Below are 20,013 nucleotides of genomic sequence, written 5' to 3'. Positions count from 1 at the left end.
TGATTCAGTCCAAGTGCTATTGATCCACAGTGTACTGCGGTGTAGTAAACACTACAATGTATGAGTGTCCTGCTGTTTTCAGATGATACGGAAGTTGAGAGATGATTCTGTCTGGATTCTGGACAGGATAGTACCACACATCTATATACAGAAGCAGCAACAGGGCGTGTAAACCCTGTGTAATATATCACAAGCTTCTAAATATAGACAGAGCTGTTGTGTAAACCCTGTGTAATATATCACAAGCTTCTAAATATAGACAGAGCTGTTAACCTTTAAGGTTAGAAGAAATTGTGCACATCAGTGTTGGACTCCGTTAACTAGAACGCCCGGCATACTTATTCACACGTTCATTTTTCAAAGGAAAGACAGATTTCAAAGCAGAATAATTTTCACAGAGCCCCCAAATTTAAAATTACCAAGTCCACCACCACCAAAAAAGACTACTAAAGCACACAACAGTCCACATCAGATGAATTGCTACTACATAAAACACAGGCCAGATTTCCATTAGCAGATCACAGATTATGTAACACATTGCAAGTTATTTACCATGTTAAAGCAATGAAGCCTGGCCTTCTGCAAATTTTCTGGGTTTTCCTTCCTAACCTTTCCTACGGGACATACTTGAACTCACCCCATATAACCTGTGACGGTCCCCACCCTGGAGAAGAGATAAAAGTGCTATGTTAAATCAGAAGTTAGATGAACATGTTCAGCTGACTGTTGCCAAATAAAAAGTATAAAAATTTTGCTTCCTTTCCTCAAGATTGGCATTAATTTGTCTCTTCTATCCCAATTACAGGACAGTAATTAACTTTGTCCGCACTAAAAAGGAACTTAGAGATGCATGCATGGACAGACAGAGAAGCAGGCAGGAAGATTAACACAAGAATAGACAAGAGGGACTGCATAACCTTTATTTCTTAATTAAGTTGGGATAATTTAATATAATCATCTAATAAGAGGAGTAGCTAGAGAGACATTCTGCAGACCTGCTAGGATACAGTTAAAAAAGAGAGGGTGTTTTTTTTTAATGTGGACAGAAAAAAGTCAAGATATCCATTAAGGAAAAGTGAGTCCCAACCTTAAAGACCACCAGAAATGTGAGTCTGCATTTGCCAGTGTGGAACTTCACAGAGAAGCTCCTGAATAAGGTTTATCTGTGTAAAGGCCATAGTGAACTCATATTAAGACTTTCTAGACACGCGTGAAGACTACCAAGTGAATGATCTTGAGGACTGATGTGTTGCCGATGGGAGACATAAAGAGGATAAATAAGAGCTCTGTTTAAATAGAGGGGGGAAAATGTACGAAACACATTTACACCAAATTGACACATACCTTTTCATAGACAAGATGTGGTCAAAATAAAATTCTTGGTTAATCTTGATACAATTCTTATAGCATAAATTATGACTGGTGGAAAGAATGTCGATGCTTTGTTTCAATTTAAAGCACGATCATACCGGTTTGCCACATTTGAATGAAAAACTCACTTATCTCCCCAGGATAAGTACCGGTTGAGGATGCCAGTCAGGCTTTAAATCCAACTGGCATAGTCTGTGTTGGATTCTCTGGCTGCAAACTTGGGACATAGCCTATTTAAAAGAATAAGGCTGCCAACAGACTTTGGAAAAGCCCTAGAGGACAGTGGCTGTCTGGAATTCCTGCACTGTGCTCCACAGCTATAACTAAGGCTTTTGTCACATTGTCACAAGAATGGACTTAATTTTTACACAGTTGTTTTGGAGCATTTTTTTATAGAAACATAGCAAACATAAAAGCAAGGGAAAATCCATACTGTCTACACACAATGTACAAGATCGGAAAGAAGATCAACATGAAAGTAGTCTTCTATTTGAACCAGAAAATCTATTGCAGCCTCCTTTTTCGGTGTAAACATCTAAATTTGGATTAAACATGACATCCACTCATTTTTGTATACAAGGCTGATTCAGACTTACTGTTCAATAACATGCTATAAATACAGCTTAGATGAGACATTCTTGTTTTCCTTGCACATATGCTGGAACACAAATAAACCATGTGCAAAACCACAAGTGGAGAACAGAGAGTAAGGTGATTGTTTATCCTAATTCCTAGGATTACTTTTTTTTTTCTGCCCCAATAACATTTTATGGGTGAAGCCAAATAAACACACAAGAAACATATGAATTAGGTATGCTGAAAATATCCGCGTTGCTCAGATTCAGAGTTTAGCTGGGATGAAATCTGACTCTAGATTGCACTCTGACACAGTAATGGGAACATCATGTAATGATACTCGCTGGCAGAAACTGTGCTCTAAGGGCAGTGAGCAGAATGGGTGGCTGCCTGCTCCAGTGCAACACCTTGCACTTTATCATCATCTGCGTTTGGAGAATCCAAATGGGTTGTTTTGTAATACTGATTTTGCGGAGTCAGAAATTGCAGTGCTCCAAGTTAGTTTACTCTGCAGGAATAGTGCTTAAGTCACGTCATCTCAATTTCTAAAAACTTTGAAAACAATTTTCTCGTCCTAATATGAGATAACCCGGGCCTGGTTCCAAAAGCTAAGGCTGACTGGGGACAAGAGGCACCTCTCAATGTTATGCCTACATTATGGAGTGGGACAGAAACAGTTTTCCCAGACAGTCAGTGGGCTGTCAGTGATTTGCATCTCACTGAAAGGCTGAGCACCATTTGGGAAATGAACAGGCATCTAAGTCAGGGGCTAAAGACTGTGACACTGTGAGCAGGTTGCAATTTAGGTTTGAGAGAGCAAGCAATTGAAATTGTTGATGGAGTCATGAGCTACGGAGGAGGGGGTTGTTTTTCCCAGAGCTTTCCTTTATTTCTGGGAACATGTACCTTAAAGGATTTTTATGAAGAGGTACTTGAAACCACTTGTTCTATCACACAGTAGTCAGAAATTAGACCCCGAATGAAGCAGGCTCTTGTCAGCTATTGTTTGAGTGTTTCTGAACACCACATTTTTCTATAACACCGTGCAGTTCTGTCCTCATGATACTTCTTTCTAATACAGCAACAGAGCTTGCCCTAATTAGTCAAAAGTACTGCTGTAATATTGGGACTTCTGGAGAGTTCAATCTACTTAATTTCAATTGAGCTTAACCAGATGGAAGAGGACTGGCTCAGAAAAGCCACAGTTCCTGAGAAGTGCATTATCCCAGCCAAAAGAAGCGTTGGTCAAAGTAGTTCTCCTTGGACTATCTAACTCACCAAGTTAGACTTAGGAAGACATACCAAGGGGAAAAACCATTTCTCCAGCATAAATATCACCAGCAAATACTGCAGATACAAGTGTTTCCAAACACCCTGATTAACTTCATATGGAACACAAATCAAGTTACTCTACTATGACATGTTGAAGAAAACACTACTTGGCTGTCTTATGATCAGAGATCCAAAAGAAAGCTCAAAACAAATGTGGATTATTACACATGGCTAATACACACCAAGATATACCACGTACTAACTTAACCTGGAGCTTTCCAGGTATAATGGATATTTTGTACAAGAAAGTACTTTATTATTTCATGCCACCTTTTTAGCATCTCACATCCTGAAGATATACTCTATTAGGTTTGAAAGAACCCTTTGAATACTTGGAGTCTGCTCTGTAGAAGTCATCAGTGTGAGGTCACCCACTACAATCTCACTTTCATTTGAATTGCATTAGCACCCAAGGTGAGGAGCTCTCTCAGGACTTGGAAAGACAGAATGATCATATCCATTAAAGACTAACGGACTCGAAAGGAATAGTGAATACTAAGGTGTTTTTAAATCAGAATTCTGAGATTTAATCCAGCCAGTATCAGGAAGTATTATCTGGTTACCTGTGTACCCATCTGCATTACCAGCACCATGTCACAGTGTCTGCACTTTTGAGCAGACTAGAAACAAGGGACTTTCTTGGGTGGCAAGGGCAGCTAACTATGTCTCAGTGATGGTGACCTCAACCAAGACCCGCTGAACCCAGAAGCTACATTCAGGATTGCTGGATGGGCTGGAATCAGAATCAGCTGACTAACTCAAAGAATGGGAAGTACTACTGTTTTTCTGCATTCCATTTAATATGCTATAGGAACACTATCAGCCTTCTTCTGTCTCCCACGAGAGTATCATAGCACCTTTGGAAGAGTTCAAGGAAGATCAAAGCCTCTTGTGTCAGACTTCCTTGCTCAGGAAACTTACACATTTTCCAGAGACTGCACTCGTGCATCTGACTTGGGTAATCTGCCTGAGGAAATCATGAAGGTACTGATGATGGCCATCACAGAAGGATGTCAGCATGATGTGCAAGATACAAAAACACAGGACAACTCAAGAAATCACCTGTATCATATTGCTCCAGCCAGCCACCAAGCTTCAGCGCTTTAATCCTAACGTAATGTAGCAGACCGTTTAGAAGACAGCTCTGAGCAACTGGCCTGCAGTAATTTCAACATGAGCTGACAATGTGCGCTTGCAACCCAGAAAGCCAACCGTATCCTGCGCTGCATCAAAAGAAGTGTGGCCAGCAGGCTGAGGGAAGGGATTCTGCCCCTCTACTCCACTCTCATGAGGCCCCACCTGGAGTACTGTGCCCAGTTCAGGAGCCCCCAGCATAAGAAGGACATGGACCTGTTGAAGCAAGTCCACAGGAGGACCACAAAGATGATCGGAGGGCTGGAGCACCTGAGCACCTCTGCTATGAAGACAGGCTGAGTTGTGGTTGTTCAGCCTGGAGAAGAGAAGGCTCTGGGGAGACATTATAGCAGCCTTCCAGTATCTGCAGGGGACCTACAAGAAATCTGGAGAGGGACTTTTTACAAGGGCATATAGTGATAGGATGAGGGGTAATGGCTTCAAACTGGAAGAGGGGAGATTTAGAATACCTATTAGGAGGAATTTTTTCACTCTGAGGGTGGTGAGGCACTGGCACAAGTTGCCCAGGGAAGCTGCGGATGCCCCATCCCTGAAAGTGTTCAAGGCCGGGTTGGATGGGGCTTTGAGCAACCTGGTCTAGTGGGAGGTGTCCCTGCCCATGGCAGGGGGGTTGGAACTGGATGATCTTTAAGGCCGCTTCCAACCTAAGCCATTCTATGATTCAGTCCTAAAAGAAAGAGTATTACCACAGTGTTTCACTGGCATAAGTGTTTTTTCCTCCTAGAATCAGAAAGTGGTCCTCCTGGGAGTCACTGAGGCGATGGCAAATGGAAAGGAAGCTACTGCAGTGTGGGGGTTTGGTTTGTGTGTTGAGGGAAGGGCTGGATTAAGCCAGAGGATGTAGGACTTTTCTTACTGAGCTTAGCTCTTTTCTGGTTCAAAGTCCAGGCCAATTCAGCAGTGCTTTTGTTGGACTGCTCATACAACAGAAACATTCAACATTTAGCTCTGAGCAAGGCTGTAAAAGAAACAAGCACCAATTACTAAAGGATAGGTTTGTTTTCTGCTCAGGTTAGAGAAAATTAATGAGTGGGTGTGCACACATGACTGGAAGCAATCACGTTAGTGCAGCTTAATGAGTTACTATTAATCAGTTTTAATTGCATTAGCTGACACACATAAACTCTTAGCTTGTTGCAAATGAAAACAAAATGTATTACCTTGAATTGCTTTTAAGCAGCAGACATTTGGTTGCTCACTTGTCCCTGCTGCATATGCTAAAATGTTGAGAACTGATATGATTGTGTTACTTATGAAGAATAAGAATACGTGACTTTCCATGTGGATCTCCTAATGATGTAGTCTGAAAGATTTCCTCTCTAAAAGAAATGAGAGCAGAGCCGCTGAGAACAGCACCTACTCAAGGTAAATTAACAGCCCGAGCGAGCTTGCTCTCAGCCAGCCACAGGGTGGATGACTGTCTCAACTTCAAGGTTTAGAAAAAAGGGTCCCCTAACCGAATTCAAAGGGCCCTAAATGTATGTATACAAGAAGAAAAAAGAAGATGTCAAGAAAAACAAGGCAGAACCATCAGAATTTCAGTTTGTCCGTTTTCAGGGAACGAACTCTGCTGCTAACACAGCATTAGCGCCACTGCAAGCACACCGAGCGTTGTTTGTGCCCTGAGGGGTGAAACGAGAACTAATGTTCTTCTGCCTTGTGAAACACATTCAACCTGTGTGTGCAGGTGATCACTGAGCTGGAAAACCATTCTAAGAGGCATGCCCCAAAACATTCGAATCCTTCTTTACAAAGTTCCCTTTCTTCACGCTGCTCCCATCCTTCAGTACTGCGTGCACGCTTGTGCACACACGAAACACATCCCTCCTCCCTCCCCTCCACCGCAGATCTGCGTAGCAAGCCCAGGGATGAGTAGTGTTGTGATGTGGATGAAATCCCAGCTAAGAATTGGGTTTGGAACCATTGTTTTAACAGCATACCACCTCTGACTGAAGACTTCTAGGATTTCAGTCTGCTTTGTTTAACACAGGAGCAGTAACTTACCATTTTGTTTCAAACACCTATTACTTCCAGAAGAGGGGAAAAAAAACGCCTGACGTTAAAAGTGTTTGAAGGGGAAGTGATGTGTTTAATAACTGAGTTATACTTGGAAAATGATTAGGTTTTAGCATTCGGACACAAACCCAGTAATGATGCTGTATTGCCTGAACGTAAGATAAAATAAATTTGCATTTTGCCAAAAATATCCTGATTCAGCAACCCTATAAAGGCATATTAGAAAACCTTAGAATCTTCTGAATTAAAAAGCAGATCAAAAGAAGCCTTCTCAATGTGAAAATATTCTCTTTTTATCACGTAACTGTTTCCTGATCAACAAATGAAGTTAGTGTAAACTTATTATTTAAATTTAAGCAAACTGGGTATTACTGAGTTCCTTGATTTGGATTCTATTTGTAAAATGTCCCTAGCAACTGGAAAGGACACAGTGGTCCTTTCTTTATAACTCAAATGTGGTTTTTCTTTATAACTCAAAAGAAGATTGTAAGTGACTAATTATTTAGTTTACTTTAAGCTGCAACCCGAAGATTTATTCAATTTAAAAGATCTTGAGAACAAAAAAGCAAAACCCAATGAAGCAAAATATTGGCCCATTTTTTCTAAAGCCATGTAAATATATTTCTTTCCATGGACAAATAAATGTCTCCTGCAATTTAATACATTTTTTCATTTATAATTGTTTCTAAGCTGAAACACACATAGAAAATGCACCTTAATTTTTTTTTTTTTTTTAAAGCAGGCTGGACTTTGAAGTTTAACTGGCTCTTTTCAGCCAGTAATATCTGTGAGACAGTAATATCACAGATTCTGAGAAAAGAACCTGATAAATCATAAGGAATTTCAACAGCAGTTTATCTGGAAAGAAAGGCAATTATTGCTGACTTGTTAAACTGAGGTGCAATTACTCTGGTCAGTAACTGCATGTCTTTTCTGCTCTCCTGGAGTCCTGGAGTCCCCCCTTTCAGGGGAAAGGTAACTTCAGATGCATACACATAGCATTTTATTAACAAATCCAGGCATTAATGGCTCAGAAACAGAAGAATAATCTGTATCACTAGAAATTTGGCTTCCTGTTCTGGATGCGAAAACATATACCCATTTCATTATATTATTGGCATATTAAAGGCTCAGGTGAACATTATTAACTGTCCAGGTGTGCCACCTTTAGCTGCCATTATTTTAAAGTACATTCCCTTTATGTATCTGATGCAGATTGAATAGAATGCAATTTTTTTGAAAGCTGAACAGACTGTTGAGAACTGGGAAACACGTGCGAGTTTAACTCAGACATTCTCTTCTCTGGCAGTTGTTTCACCGCCAGTTAAAGGGATATTTCAGCCCGTTTGCAGCTTCAGGTCAGGACCAGACCTGCCAGTCACTGACAAATAAGGGAATTCCCTACCTTGGAATTTCCCTTTATTTAAGGTAATTTTTGCGGCCAGAATAATTCTGTTACACTATTCTTTGCAAAATTACAGATTATTTTGGCTTTATTTGGGAAAAGAATACGCTTAGAAATTAAAAATCCCACAACTATTTCTCCAGCTATTGAAGAATGGGATAATTTATCCTGACAAAACAACCCAAATCTCTTTATGCCAGTACCCATGCTTATCAGACTACAGAGGCTCTTTTTGTTCCAAAGTAGACCACATTTGGCTTTCAGTAATAAAATAGAGGATTTTATTTTTTTTGTAAACGTGGAGCCAAGTTTTACAGATACATTCAAATACAGTCTACAAAGCAGCATGTCGTCTAGGAGGAGACAGGATAATACTGTAGCTATAGGGAAAAAATCCTGGAGTAAATTGCATCCTCTTGGCATTTGTTTTGCCAGGGGCAGCAGCAGAGGGATGCTACTTTCTACAGAAGGCGTTGGCAGAATAGCAATCGGCTGGCCAGTCTGAGGAACAAGCGTACTGGTGGCCTTGTGGCCATTCAGCAGATCACCAGGCCAATGACCCTGCAGTTAGCTCCCTATGGTCAGTGTTCCCTGCCTGCGTTCTAGTGCTTAAAAGATGGAAGCAAGGTTTACTAGAAATTGGCAAATTTTGTGTAATTATACTAATTAGAGCTTATATTGATATTTCACCTGATCAAGGAAACAGTGCTGAGTCTCTTTAAAGAAGCCCATAAAGCTCCCCACACCAGCTACTTTTTTACTGAATGAGGTTCAGCTGGCCAAGTCCTGGAAACATCAGGATGTTGCCTAAGCGGGTAGGCTTAAGGAATGCTTATTGTCACGTACCTTTTCCACTAGATATATTCAGAAGACGTGGTGGAGCTCAGACAGACTTCTGCACCAAGAGTGTCTTGGTCCTCTGGTCTGGCCTGCTATACTGGTCTGGTTCTTCAGGATCACACGGGACTACACATGCTTTTCTCCCCATAGAGTGGCAGGTAAAACATGGGCTCTGCCCCAGACAGTGGACTGCTTATTGGCTTCTTTCTAGTGTTCGTGAAAGTGCTAACGATTTCACTGCAGAACCCATTTTTTAACCTAGCTAGAGACCTATTTTTTGCTAAAATGGAGATTGTCCACAAATTCTACCTCATGCTTCATTAATCAGAGCAGTAATCCCTTAGCAAGAAAGACATAAGAAGTGTTACCACTGCCACCTCTGTCTGCATTTGCTAGCTCAGAGCAGCAGCAGCAGTTCAAACACGTATTAAGTAATCAGGCCACCTCTGCAAGCCACCCACGTTCAAAGCTCCCTAATTCACTGATGCCTTCAAATGCAAACCTGAAAATTATTCCAGTACAACATTGATGACACTCTCATCTTTTGGCTGGCTTCTGTTTCCTTTTTTCCCAGTGTTGCAACTGCGCTGTTGGGGACTTTTTTTATTTTATTTTATTTATTTTCAATTTTCCATTCTACTTCTATTGAAAATTGTTTTCCTCTCTGTCATCACAGATCCTGCCCTGTAATTCCTCACACTGGGTCACTGATCCTCACTGGCTTGCTCATTCATTTCTCCTTCTCTTGCACATCCTCATCTCTCTGCTGGAAATCCCTTAGCCAGGCTTCACAACGCATCTGTGCTCTGCTGCCTTGGACCTTGCATCTTCCTCTCCAAACCACCTGCCTCTCCAGTTGACAGCCTTGAATGGCTTTTTCTCATCTCCTCATATCATCTCTATGTTCGGCTCTTTTCCTCTCTAAGACCATGCTTTTTCTTCCAAGAGATAATTGAGAAGATATGTTACTGACTCCCACTCCTTTTTATTTGTTTTTTTCTTTCTTACCATATAGCTGCTTTTTCTGCCTCTTTCAGTGCCTTAACCGCACCCACATTTGTCCCACTAACCTTCTCTCATCTAAGCAGCCTTGCACTCATCCTATCTTTTATTCTTTTCCTTAGCTAACCTGGCTCCTTGCTTTAAAATATACTTTAGCCTCTCTGATTTTAAAAAACTTTCCACCTCCCCCTTCTCTGCCCTTGTTTCTGTCACTTTCCAATTGAACTCACTGACTGAAACTCACTTTGGTTGCTCTGTGAGTTTTACTACTTTGGGCATAGAGACTTGTGTTGTGCCTTCTCCTGGGGATAATATCTGACTGTACTAGTCTCTGGGTTATTGTCTTCTGCTTCGACTTTAAGTTGCCTGTGGCAGAGCCCATCTTTTCATCTTGGGTTTGCAAAGAACTGAGCATGACGGTGTTCCCTTCCTTGGCTGGAGCTCAGAGCTGCTGCCGCAGCGCAAATAATAAATGATGAGAAAATGATGCATTCGGTACTTTAGCACTGCCATCCACTGGCTGTCTTTGATCACAACACTCCATATTTAACAAAATCTTGAAGTTTTGCTTTTGTTTCATCAGCTGCTACTGAAGTGGAATGTATTACCATAAGCACAGTATTTGAGAGTAATGGAAGTGCCAAAAATCTTTGTTATACTCCTTCCGAATAAAAGGTGCATGCCGTTTGCTTTCTATTTTGCTTTTTTTCCAGGTGAAATACTGAAGTTGGTAACTCAAGTATTGAAGAATCAGGGGATTCTAGGTTACATTGTTATGTAAAATCAATTCATCTGCAGTACCTGAATGATGTGTATGTTTTGTAATATATTTTGTTGATGCTTAAGAAACATGCAATACTTAAAGTTAAGCATGTAGATAGATGCAGAAGGGAAACAGGATAATTTGGGAGTCATCTAAAATTTGTGTTATACTTCCCCTAACAAGTCTTCCTGCCTCCACCTTGTTTAGCACCACTTTTCCATGAGCACATCTAGTTTCCCCTTGAACCCATGTATAAAGAGCTTTGTGATATTTTTTCTTTGCTTTTTTTCCTTGCTATTTTATCTTTTTAAACTTTCCCCTCTTTAACTCCTTAGTTTTATTTTCCTTCATTTCTGTGATACAATCAAGATTGTTATCATTAGGCTTACTGATATATGATTAATAGTCCACAGTTAGAACAAGTTCCCTTTTATATTTCTTGATGATCTTCCATCCTAAATAGTGGTAGGAATATTTACCTTAGTAAAACAGCTCCTCTGTGACAGGAGACTGTGAAAATCTGTCCAGATGTGAGGTCCAATAAATTTTATACACAGATGTGTTTTAAGAAAATTTTGAAAGGAAGAATAGATACAAATGTCCAAAGGAAAAAAATGTGTTCAGTGTTTCAGTAATTAAGTAATTTATCCAATTTACTGCCATGTGCTGAAATATTACCCAGAATTCTAGGAAATGCAGAAGTGGATTATGAGTTCAAGGATGGAGCACTAATTGAATTCTTAATTGAAATGACTCATCCAAGCAACACAGTGACCTGGGTTGCCCCCCTGAATGTAAAAGTCTTTCCAAACGGTATCCTGGCACAGGTGTCACACTAAAAGCTTGACTCTTGTCCATCTAAAAGAAAGGTTATCTGTCAGAGGAAGATTTGCTGGAAGGGGGTCACTATTTGCAAGTGAAATGTGTTTTTCCTTACGACAAGGCAAGATGGATTGGTCTTTTTCTCACCCATTTTGTCTCAACCAAAATTGGTCACACTGGGCACAAAGCTTGCTAAGTACTTCAATCTACAGGGCTTAACTGAGGTATGGACCTTACAAAAAACCTCTGTCAAGGCATGAATTTTTCTCATCTTGACACTTACACATGAAGAGAGCTATAATTAGATGGACTAATTGACATTTCTAAAATGATAAGTAAGCTGAAAATAGGAGTGTTCAATTATAATGACTGCAAGTTCAATATCAGGTGACATTTCACTCGTTATTATGAAAACCTTTTTCCTTTGTTGTGTGTACTGACTCTGTTATTTTTTAAAGAGAACCTCGATTGGGTTTTGCCTCATTAAAAAACAGTGTTTATATTAATGCTGGATTTTTAATGCTTTAGACTTCCTCATTCACTAGGGGGCTCTTATAAGCCTGGTCCTTTATTTTAGCGATTTATAATTGATCCATAAACACCTGTCTGGCAGTGAAATTTGGAGCAGATAAGGCAAACAAACAAAAAACATTAGTTATTCTTAATTTTTACAAGTGAATAGAAGCTGAGACATTTAACATGATTTTAGTGTTTTACAAATAAACAGAGATTTGCACCTGACTTCCACTACCCATGAAACTTGGGGTCTACACATACTTGAAAAGTATGGTCCACTAGCAGAAAATATACACATCACAGAAAAACAGTGAGAGGACAGAATAACTTCCCAAAAGCCCTTTGTTAAAATTTTGCCATTTAGTTAAAACGGTATTTGAAATAATTTTTGCCCCTCTTGATTTTATTAATTTCTGCCAGCTAATAAATCTTTTCTCTAAAAACCTAAAAATACCTGGTGCAAACAAACGTAATCTTTTTCTTAAGAATATTAAGAAGCAGAAATTGAGTTTGTATTACTTCTCTGGAAAATAACTTAATAGCCAGGAAATCAGAGTTCTCCTTAGTGTTGTGATACACCAGTATTGACTGTCTCCATTATTCTGTCAAAGCTAGTAAAGTGCATAAACACATCAAGTACACCCTCATGATATTCTTTCTTTCAGAAAACTGCAGAAACAAGTACAAGGTTCTTTTAAAAAAATAAACAAACAATTATCAATGACTTCAGTAGCATAAGTGATTACCGTCTTTGATTTTTAAAACAAATTTCCTGTGGCTGGAAAAATCTTGAGACAGAGGACAAAACATAGGCTAAAACTATTTTATAATGTACTTACATATCACTGGCAATGGAGGAGTTCCTGGACATAGACTTTGGAGAAAGGTCATAGTCACTGTCTGACCGGTAAAGGAAAGACTCCCTACGTTGACTGTGGACAAAATTTGCCTGAAGAATCAGCCCTGATCCAGGGCTCGTCATGGGATCCAAGGGACTTCGTCCCGATGAGGTACCATTGTCTACATCGAAACTGCAAAAAGAAAGGAGAAAAAGATTTATGCCATTGACATAAGAATTTTGAAAGTAATAAACACTCTTCTGACAAATTTATCACTAGGTAATTGCTTCTTGATAATAATGGGGAAATAAAGAGCAGGTTGAGTCCACCACTAAACCAAAAAAACAAGGCACACAAAAAATACAGTTTAAAATTGCTGATGACCAAAAATAACAACTCTGAAGGAAAATAAATTTGGTAAAGAAAAGACCCCACTATTAGGAATACAGGAAGCCTTACGCTTCTCTGCATGTAGGGTATCCATGAGCTCTATCCCTGCGGAAAAATGACGTTTCATTGTTTTCTTCCTTAGGTGCCATCTCTCCTGAGCTGGACCCTCATTATTCTGTCTCCCACTGTCGAGGCAGTTGAGAGCTCTTTTGTTAACACATACCCAACCTTAGTATTTTATTACTACCCAAAAAATTTCAAGAACATATTTTGTCTTACCCCAGTAATGGAAGTGCTGGGTAAGCATTACGGCATATGTGTGTGCTTGCATTAGAGTCGCTATTTTACAACAGACCGAAGAAACAGACTGAGCTCTTTGCTTACTGCCAAGCAGCACGACTTCTGTGGCGATCTGTGCCGTTGGACTCCACAGTTTAGATCCAGCACTGCTAGTTATTGCATTTGGTATTAAGAGTGGTGAACAGGCTTATCATTCCTAGGGAACACTACTGTCATGAGAGGCTGAAGGGTGAGTGGCAAGAAAGAAAGAGAAGGAGAGAGAAGATGCTCTTTCACGTAGTCTGTGATGTTTCCACAAAGGGCTTTGAAAATCAGTGCAAAGACCTTGAATGGGACTCTGCAATCAATTAGAAACTAGGACAGGGTGGGCAGTACTGGGAGGACGTGCTCATGGCAACCCGTGTTGCTTAGCAGCCCGACATCTGTGTTTGGTACCTTATGGAGTCTTTTTGGAGCATGTGGCTCCATTTTTAGACTTAACGCGTTGTAGTGTGCAATCTCAGAGGTTACAAATGTGTGGATTAGCAAGAGTACGTCTCCGTCTGATGGGATGGAGCACATTTTATCCAGCTAGAAGTGGAAGATGACTTTTGTTTCCCCAGTTGGATTTGTCTCTATAAAACCAACAACCAGTTTTAGTTTTACAGCATAGTAGGAAAGGTACCTTGGCTTGTAACTACTTGGGCTCATTTGCCATACTAACAGGAACTTAAATAATACTGCTAAAGCATTTAGGAATGAGGGATGATCAGAGAATCTTTCACATGACTTTTTAAACATGGATAAGCGTTAGCATCATATTATGTATTTGTAATGAATTTAAAGTACTCATTTTGAAAAAAAAGCTTTTATGTGAGGGACACCCACCGGTTTTCAATTACATCTAATGATGGCAGAAGAGAAAACATTCAGTACCTGTCAGCTGTTGATTAGACTTCAGCCTGACGCAGATGACACAGCAGGTATATGCTAGTCTCTGCACTAGCTTGTTTCTTGCTGTTATCCACCATTGACCTGAGGTTGCAGTGAGGCTGCCACTTTAATGTTTTACTGAAATGACAGCATTCCCATGGCCTTCGGTTCTTTGTTAAATGAACTAATCAAAGACACATATATTTCCTATTTTGACAGAGATGCACATTGCCCAGCACAGAATGGACCTTGGTTTCATGTTTTATTTCATTCTTACTTTGCACATATCCATGGAACTGCAAGTTTTCTGTCGCCCTGATAATATATTATTTATTTTGTATTCACCTTTTACAGTTTGATGTAGAAAAACAAAATGAGGGTTTTTTTGAAACAAAAACTATTCCAAAAATGCTATTAAATGAACTTCAAGAAAGCTTAGCAATTTAATCCTCCTTTCACTGTAGTTTTCAAAACAATTCACTGTTATTAAATCCTAACGTATACACTTCCCAAATTTTATTTCTTTTGATTATGCCTGAGTACTTTTTCTGTGTCCTCCAATATGCTACTACTACATGACATTATCAATCTCAAGCTAACAAAGCTTAATCCAGGAGACATCAAGTGAGAGTTCTGCCACCAGCCTGCTGGGTGATCTTGGACAATGCAAAGCTCCACTTTGCATTTCATTTTCCCTATTTATTGCACCTTTGTGATCATTGTGAGATCTGTTCACAAAAAAAATATTGAAAAACATATTGGCAAGGGCAGGAAAGCATGAATACTACAGTCAAAGATCCTTTGCAGCTTAGAGTGCCACAAGTCAATAATCATATAGCCATGCCATGATGACATGGATGACATGGATTGAGTGCACCTTCAGCAAGTTTGCCAACAACACCAAGCTGTGTGGAGTGGTCGACATGCTGGAGGGAAGGGATGCCATCCAGAGGGACCCTGACAGGCTTGGGAGGTGGGCCTGTGTGAACCTGTGAACCTCATGAAGTTCAACAAGGCCAAATAAAAGGTCCTGCATGTGGACCAGGGCAATCCCAAGCACAAATACAAGCTGGGTGGAGAATGGATTGAGAGCAGCCCTGAGGAGAAGATATTGGGGGTGTTGGTTGATGAGAAGCTCAACAGGAGCCAGCAATAAATGCTTGCAGCCCAGAAAGACAACTGTATTCTGGGCTGCATCAAAAGAAGCGTGGCCAGCAGGTCAAGGGAGGTGATTCTGCCCCTCTACTCCACTCTACTGAGACCCCACCTGCAGGACTGCATCCAGCTCTGGAGCCCTCAACATAGAAGGACATGGACCTGCTGGAGCAAGTCCACAGGAGGACCACAAAGATGATCAGAGGGCTGAAACACCTCTGCTATGAAGACAGGCTGAGAGAGTTGGGGTCGTTCAGCCTGGAGAAGAGAAGACTTCGGGGAGGCGTCATAGCAGCTTTCCAGTATCTGCAGGGGACCTACAAGAAATCTGAAGAAGGACTTTTTACAAGGGCATCTAGTGATAGGACAAGGGATAATGGTTTCAAACTGGAAGAGGGTAGATTTAGAATAGGTATTAGGAAGAAATTTTTCACTCTGAGGGTGGTGAGGCACTGGCACAGGTTGCCCAGAGCAGTTGTGGATGCCCCATCCCTGGAAGTGTTCAAGGCCAGGCTGGATGGGGCTTTGAGCAACCTGGTCTAGTGGGAGGTGTCCCTGTCCATGGCAGGGGGGATCGAACTTGATGATCTTTAAAGTCCCTTTCAACACAAACCATTCTATGACTAGCATGACTACTATTATTCACTAGGAATTAATATCTTTTGAGTTTGAATTCCTGAGTGTCCTGGTTTGAGAGACACAGGACTAATTTCTCTTCTAATACTTGGGAAAACTGCACTTTTAGAAGACTCCAGTGTCTGAATTTGTGAAAGTATTTACTTTACAGCCCGCTATGGTGTGTGGGTCTCAAGGTCTCAGTGTTTTCGATCTAGCCAGGTGCAGGGGTGAGGAGGAGCGAGACCCGGGCACTTGACCCAAGCTGGCCAACAGGACTATTTCATACCGTCAACATCACACTCATTATAGATTAGAAAGTTTGCTGCAAAGTTCTCTCTCTCCCTTGATGGCTGCCATCCTGAGAACTTTGTGTCCCAGTGCCAGAGCCCTGAGGCCTTTCCTTCCTCCTGAAGCCGTAGCGCTCACAGTGTCCGACATTTGCTGCCCACTGCTGGGAGTGCGCAGCTTCCTACTGATATAATTGGCTGAGTATAATCTTTGCATATTCTGTATTGGTGTCAGGATCAATATCAGTTCTTTAGTGCTGTTAATGTTAATTATCTAATCTTATTCTATTAAATCTGTTTATACTTCAGCTCCTGGGTTTCCTTGTTTTTCCCAATTTCCCTTTCCCAGGTAGGGAGGGGTCATCGGGTGATAGAATGATTGTCTAAATGACAACAAATTGTTATGGGTCTCTCAAACCATAACACTGAGTATTCCAGGAGCACAAAATACTCACAATGCTAATTAAAGGTGAGCTCATCGTATCCAAATTTCCTAACACTTTTATCTCATTACCTAAATAAAATATTTTTTTTTGTCTTTAAACTACTTCAAGAACACACAGATTCCTAAAGAATACACAGTATGTATGTTTTGTTTTTCTGTTGAGGGCAGGAGGGCAGATCTTTCCTGCAGTTTTAGGTAAAAGAGAAGAGGATTGTTTACTCCTGTGCTCAATAAGACTAAATTCTGCAATGGCAATATAATTTCAAATATATAAAAATTTGTCTGAAAGCTCTACAACATAAGTTAAAAGCGGGATAGAAATAAAGGAAGGTAAATGTAAGTCTTCTCACAGCAGTAAAATTTTGAATAAGGGGTGACTATTACATTGATTTCTTTAACCGTGGACTTAATTATTCAATTGATTAGAAAGTATGTTATTGGATTAAAGGAACATATGGTTTTGTTTGCAGATTTGTTTTATTTTCTTCACCCACCTTTTGTGGACATGATATAAATATTTTATTACCAGTTTGATTCCTCCCAGTCAGAAATTTAGGCAGGTTTCTATGGATGATTTCACTGTCAGATTAAGAAAAAAAATAAAAGACACTTAAAATTTAACAGTCTATTAGATAAGATTGCAGTTTCGTCAGCTGGGAGAGGCCCTGTGGTTTGCACCACCAGATAATTTAAGTATGTGCAAGACTTCCACACGGCTGTTGCGAAAGGAATTTTATCCTGTCATACTGTGTCGCGTCCACTAGATGGGTGTCAACAGTTATAAACGGGATCAAAATATCACAGCTAGGATTTGGCTCATGCTGCTCAACGAAAATGTCTTTTATGTAAATATGCATCAAGAAAAAAAAAAAGTTCAGTTCTACAGTCAAAGGGGAATGTGAATACAGCACTGGTTTGCCAGGAACATATGTTTACATTAAGAAGTTTTTAAAATGCTGCAGCAGCTAAGTGCCTTGTTTTGCTCTTACTGAGACATTTGCTAACACTTTCAGATACAAAAGCCCGTAGAAATCTAAATGAAAAAATGTGTTATTACACTGAAAATGAAATAAATTGTTTCTTTGGCTGAACCACAACTCTTATTTGCAAGAAATGGCATTGCTGATCACACTGCATCGGGTGAACAGAGAATCAGAATGGGGAATTGAAGACTTTCACACAAGTAGTTTGTTCTTTCTTGCTGCATACACTGAAAAAAATTAAAAGTTTAAGATACAAAATAGGATACGCTCTCTAATTTTCCTGGGGAGAAATTTCAGAAAGTCAGCTGTGGTTGCTTCATATTTGTCTTTCCAACCCTGTTAAGTTTTAAGCCACAGCAAGAATATGCTGTGAATTAAAAAGTGCACCTTCAGTGACGCACCAGAAGTTTCCCTCTCCCAAGGGTGTTTGTCAGCCTCCTTGCACTTTTGGTGGAGGGTGGTCTTTGGAGAGGAAGAAGGAGCATGGAAGTTGTTACTGAAGGCATAGGAACTGTTTTGCTATCGTTTCACAGGCAGAAAATGGCCATTTAAAGACAGAATTTTCCACCATTGTTCTGCGGCCAGCTTCGGGCACTTTGCACAACGCCTGCCAACTGAAGCTGCTTTTAGTGACAGGAGCATTTGGCACAGCACACATCACAGAATTTTCTATGTTCAAAGAGCTTTGCTGCAACTCCAGAGACGCCAAAGCTATGAAAAGCCAGTGCTAATTCAGCAACTTTTGTGTCTGCATTTTGACAAAATATTTTATGACATTAGTGGATACTGTTTATGCTTAGAGCCTGCCTTATTCAGTGTTCAGTGATGACAAACATGACATGAGACAAAAGTTCAGCCTTTTTTCCTTTTTTGGCTATTCGTCATGTTTGCATGTCTTGCCCACCACGTATCATCCAGGCTCTGTACCAAGATGGGGATAAAAGTGGTGAACTCTCTTGAGCAACTTGTAAACATTCATGGCTGATCTTCCCTGTGCTCCTAATAGGACAAGAAGTCATAACATCACAGGCAACCTTTAGGAAGATTATTAAATGATTTGCTTCAGGCAACAGCAGCAACCTGTGGCAAGGACAGGAGAAGTTCTGGATCCTGGGTCTCAGCAGCACTGCTTCATTGTTAATGACTGTACGGCTTCTTCACGCAGTGAAAGAAACCCTCTGTGGACTTCCTTTTCAGTCCCTAAATAACACTTTCCTACTCTCTGCAAGGTTGCTAAAAGAAAAAAGGGAAAGATCTGTGTACAAAATATAGCTTTTAGTTACATAAGGAGTAATGGCATCATAATGAATATGCAGAAGAGCTTGTAATTAAGGCTGCATAGAAAATCTTAATGTTGGTCTTCCTTACTACTGAGAATTTAGCAATTTAATCCTGCAGCTTTGTGTTGGTTATTTTTGTTTTATTTTGGCTTTTTTTTTTTTTTTTTGAGAATTCAGCAATAGTAGAAGAAGGAAGGGAATAAATTCCATCCCCAAATGAAGAATTTACTAGACATTTTAAAAATAAAAATTGCACTCCTGATATTCCCTTAAGTCTCTCTCCACATTAGCAAATCCTATCTTGGAAACTATGGGGAAGGAGACAGGTAGGATCCAAATTAATTGATCCTCTGGGGACAACTTACATTTTAAGGACATCTTTAAACATTACAGAACTACAAGCAAGTTCTTGAGGAGCAAATTTTGTCCCCCATCAAAGGATTCCATTGTCCCAGTGTCAAGCAACCTCTCCAGCCATCTGCCCGTGCTATTACCTACATATGCATCTCAACATCTCCGACATTATTTGTGAGTAAGAACTGAATTTTCATGGATGCTTTTTAGGGTAGCTAATTGCCGTTTTACTTTATAGACCAAATATATTCACTGAATTGACTGAATTCACTGAATCACCAAAGATTTGCTAATACACCAAATAATTATCATAATTTCTTTGTGAAATACTGATTTTAGACACACTTTACATTCATTAGCTAGACTGGACAAACGCATTGATTGTGTCTTTATGGCTTTTCTTGGGCCTTTTTAATGCTTATTAATAAATGAAGCATTACATTGAGCCAACAGCTGACTTGGGTGTCCATTTTTTTGCCAGACATAGTTATCTCCAGACTTTAATAAAGATGAAACTTTAGAATTTTCTTTATCAGAAAGAAACAAGTTTTCAGTAATCAGCCCCTGCCATAGGCTTCCATTGAACTTTAGATGTTAAATAGGGTAACCTGCAACGTCAGAAAAAGACCTGTAAATACAAATCAGTGGATTT

At 40.0% G+C, this 20,013-nt stretch overlaps 1 protein-coding gene across 7 annotated transcripts in view; it reads right to left on the bottom strand.

The window, feature by feature from the left end:
- PDE4D (phosphodiesterase 4D) overlaps positions 1-20,013 on the bottom strand; it is a gene marked incomplete at its 5' end in the record, with an annotated part of 552,125 nt that overhangs the window by 113,168 nt on the left and 418,944 nt on the right. For all 7 annotated transcript variants that reach the window (XM_082497090.1, XM_082497088.1, XM_082497089.1 and 4 more), the window contains one exon: positions 12,638-12,829. In XM_082497090.1, the coding sequence (XP_082353216.1) occupies positions 12,638-12,829 (192 nt within the window). The remainder of the gene's footprint in view (positions 1-12,637; positions 12,830-20,013) is intronic.

This window comes from Vanellus vanellus (genome assembly GCF_965231255.1).
Source record: "Vanellus vanellus genome assembly, chromosome: Z".
Classification (NCBI taxonomy): domain Eukaryota; kingdom Metazoa; phylum Chordata; class Aves; order Charadriiformes; family Charadriidae; genus Vanellus; species Vanellus vanellus.
This window is presented reverse-complemented; position numbering and strand designations above follow the sequence as displayed.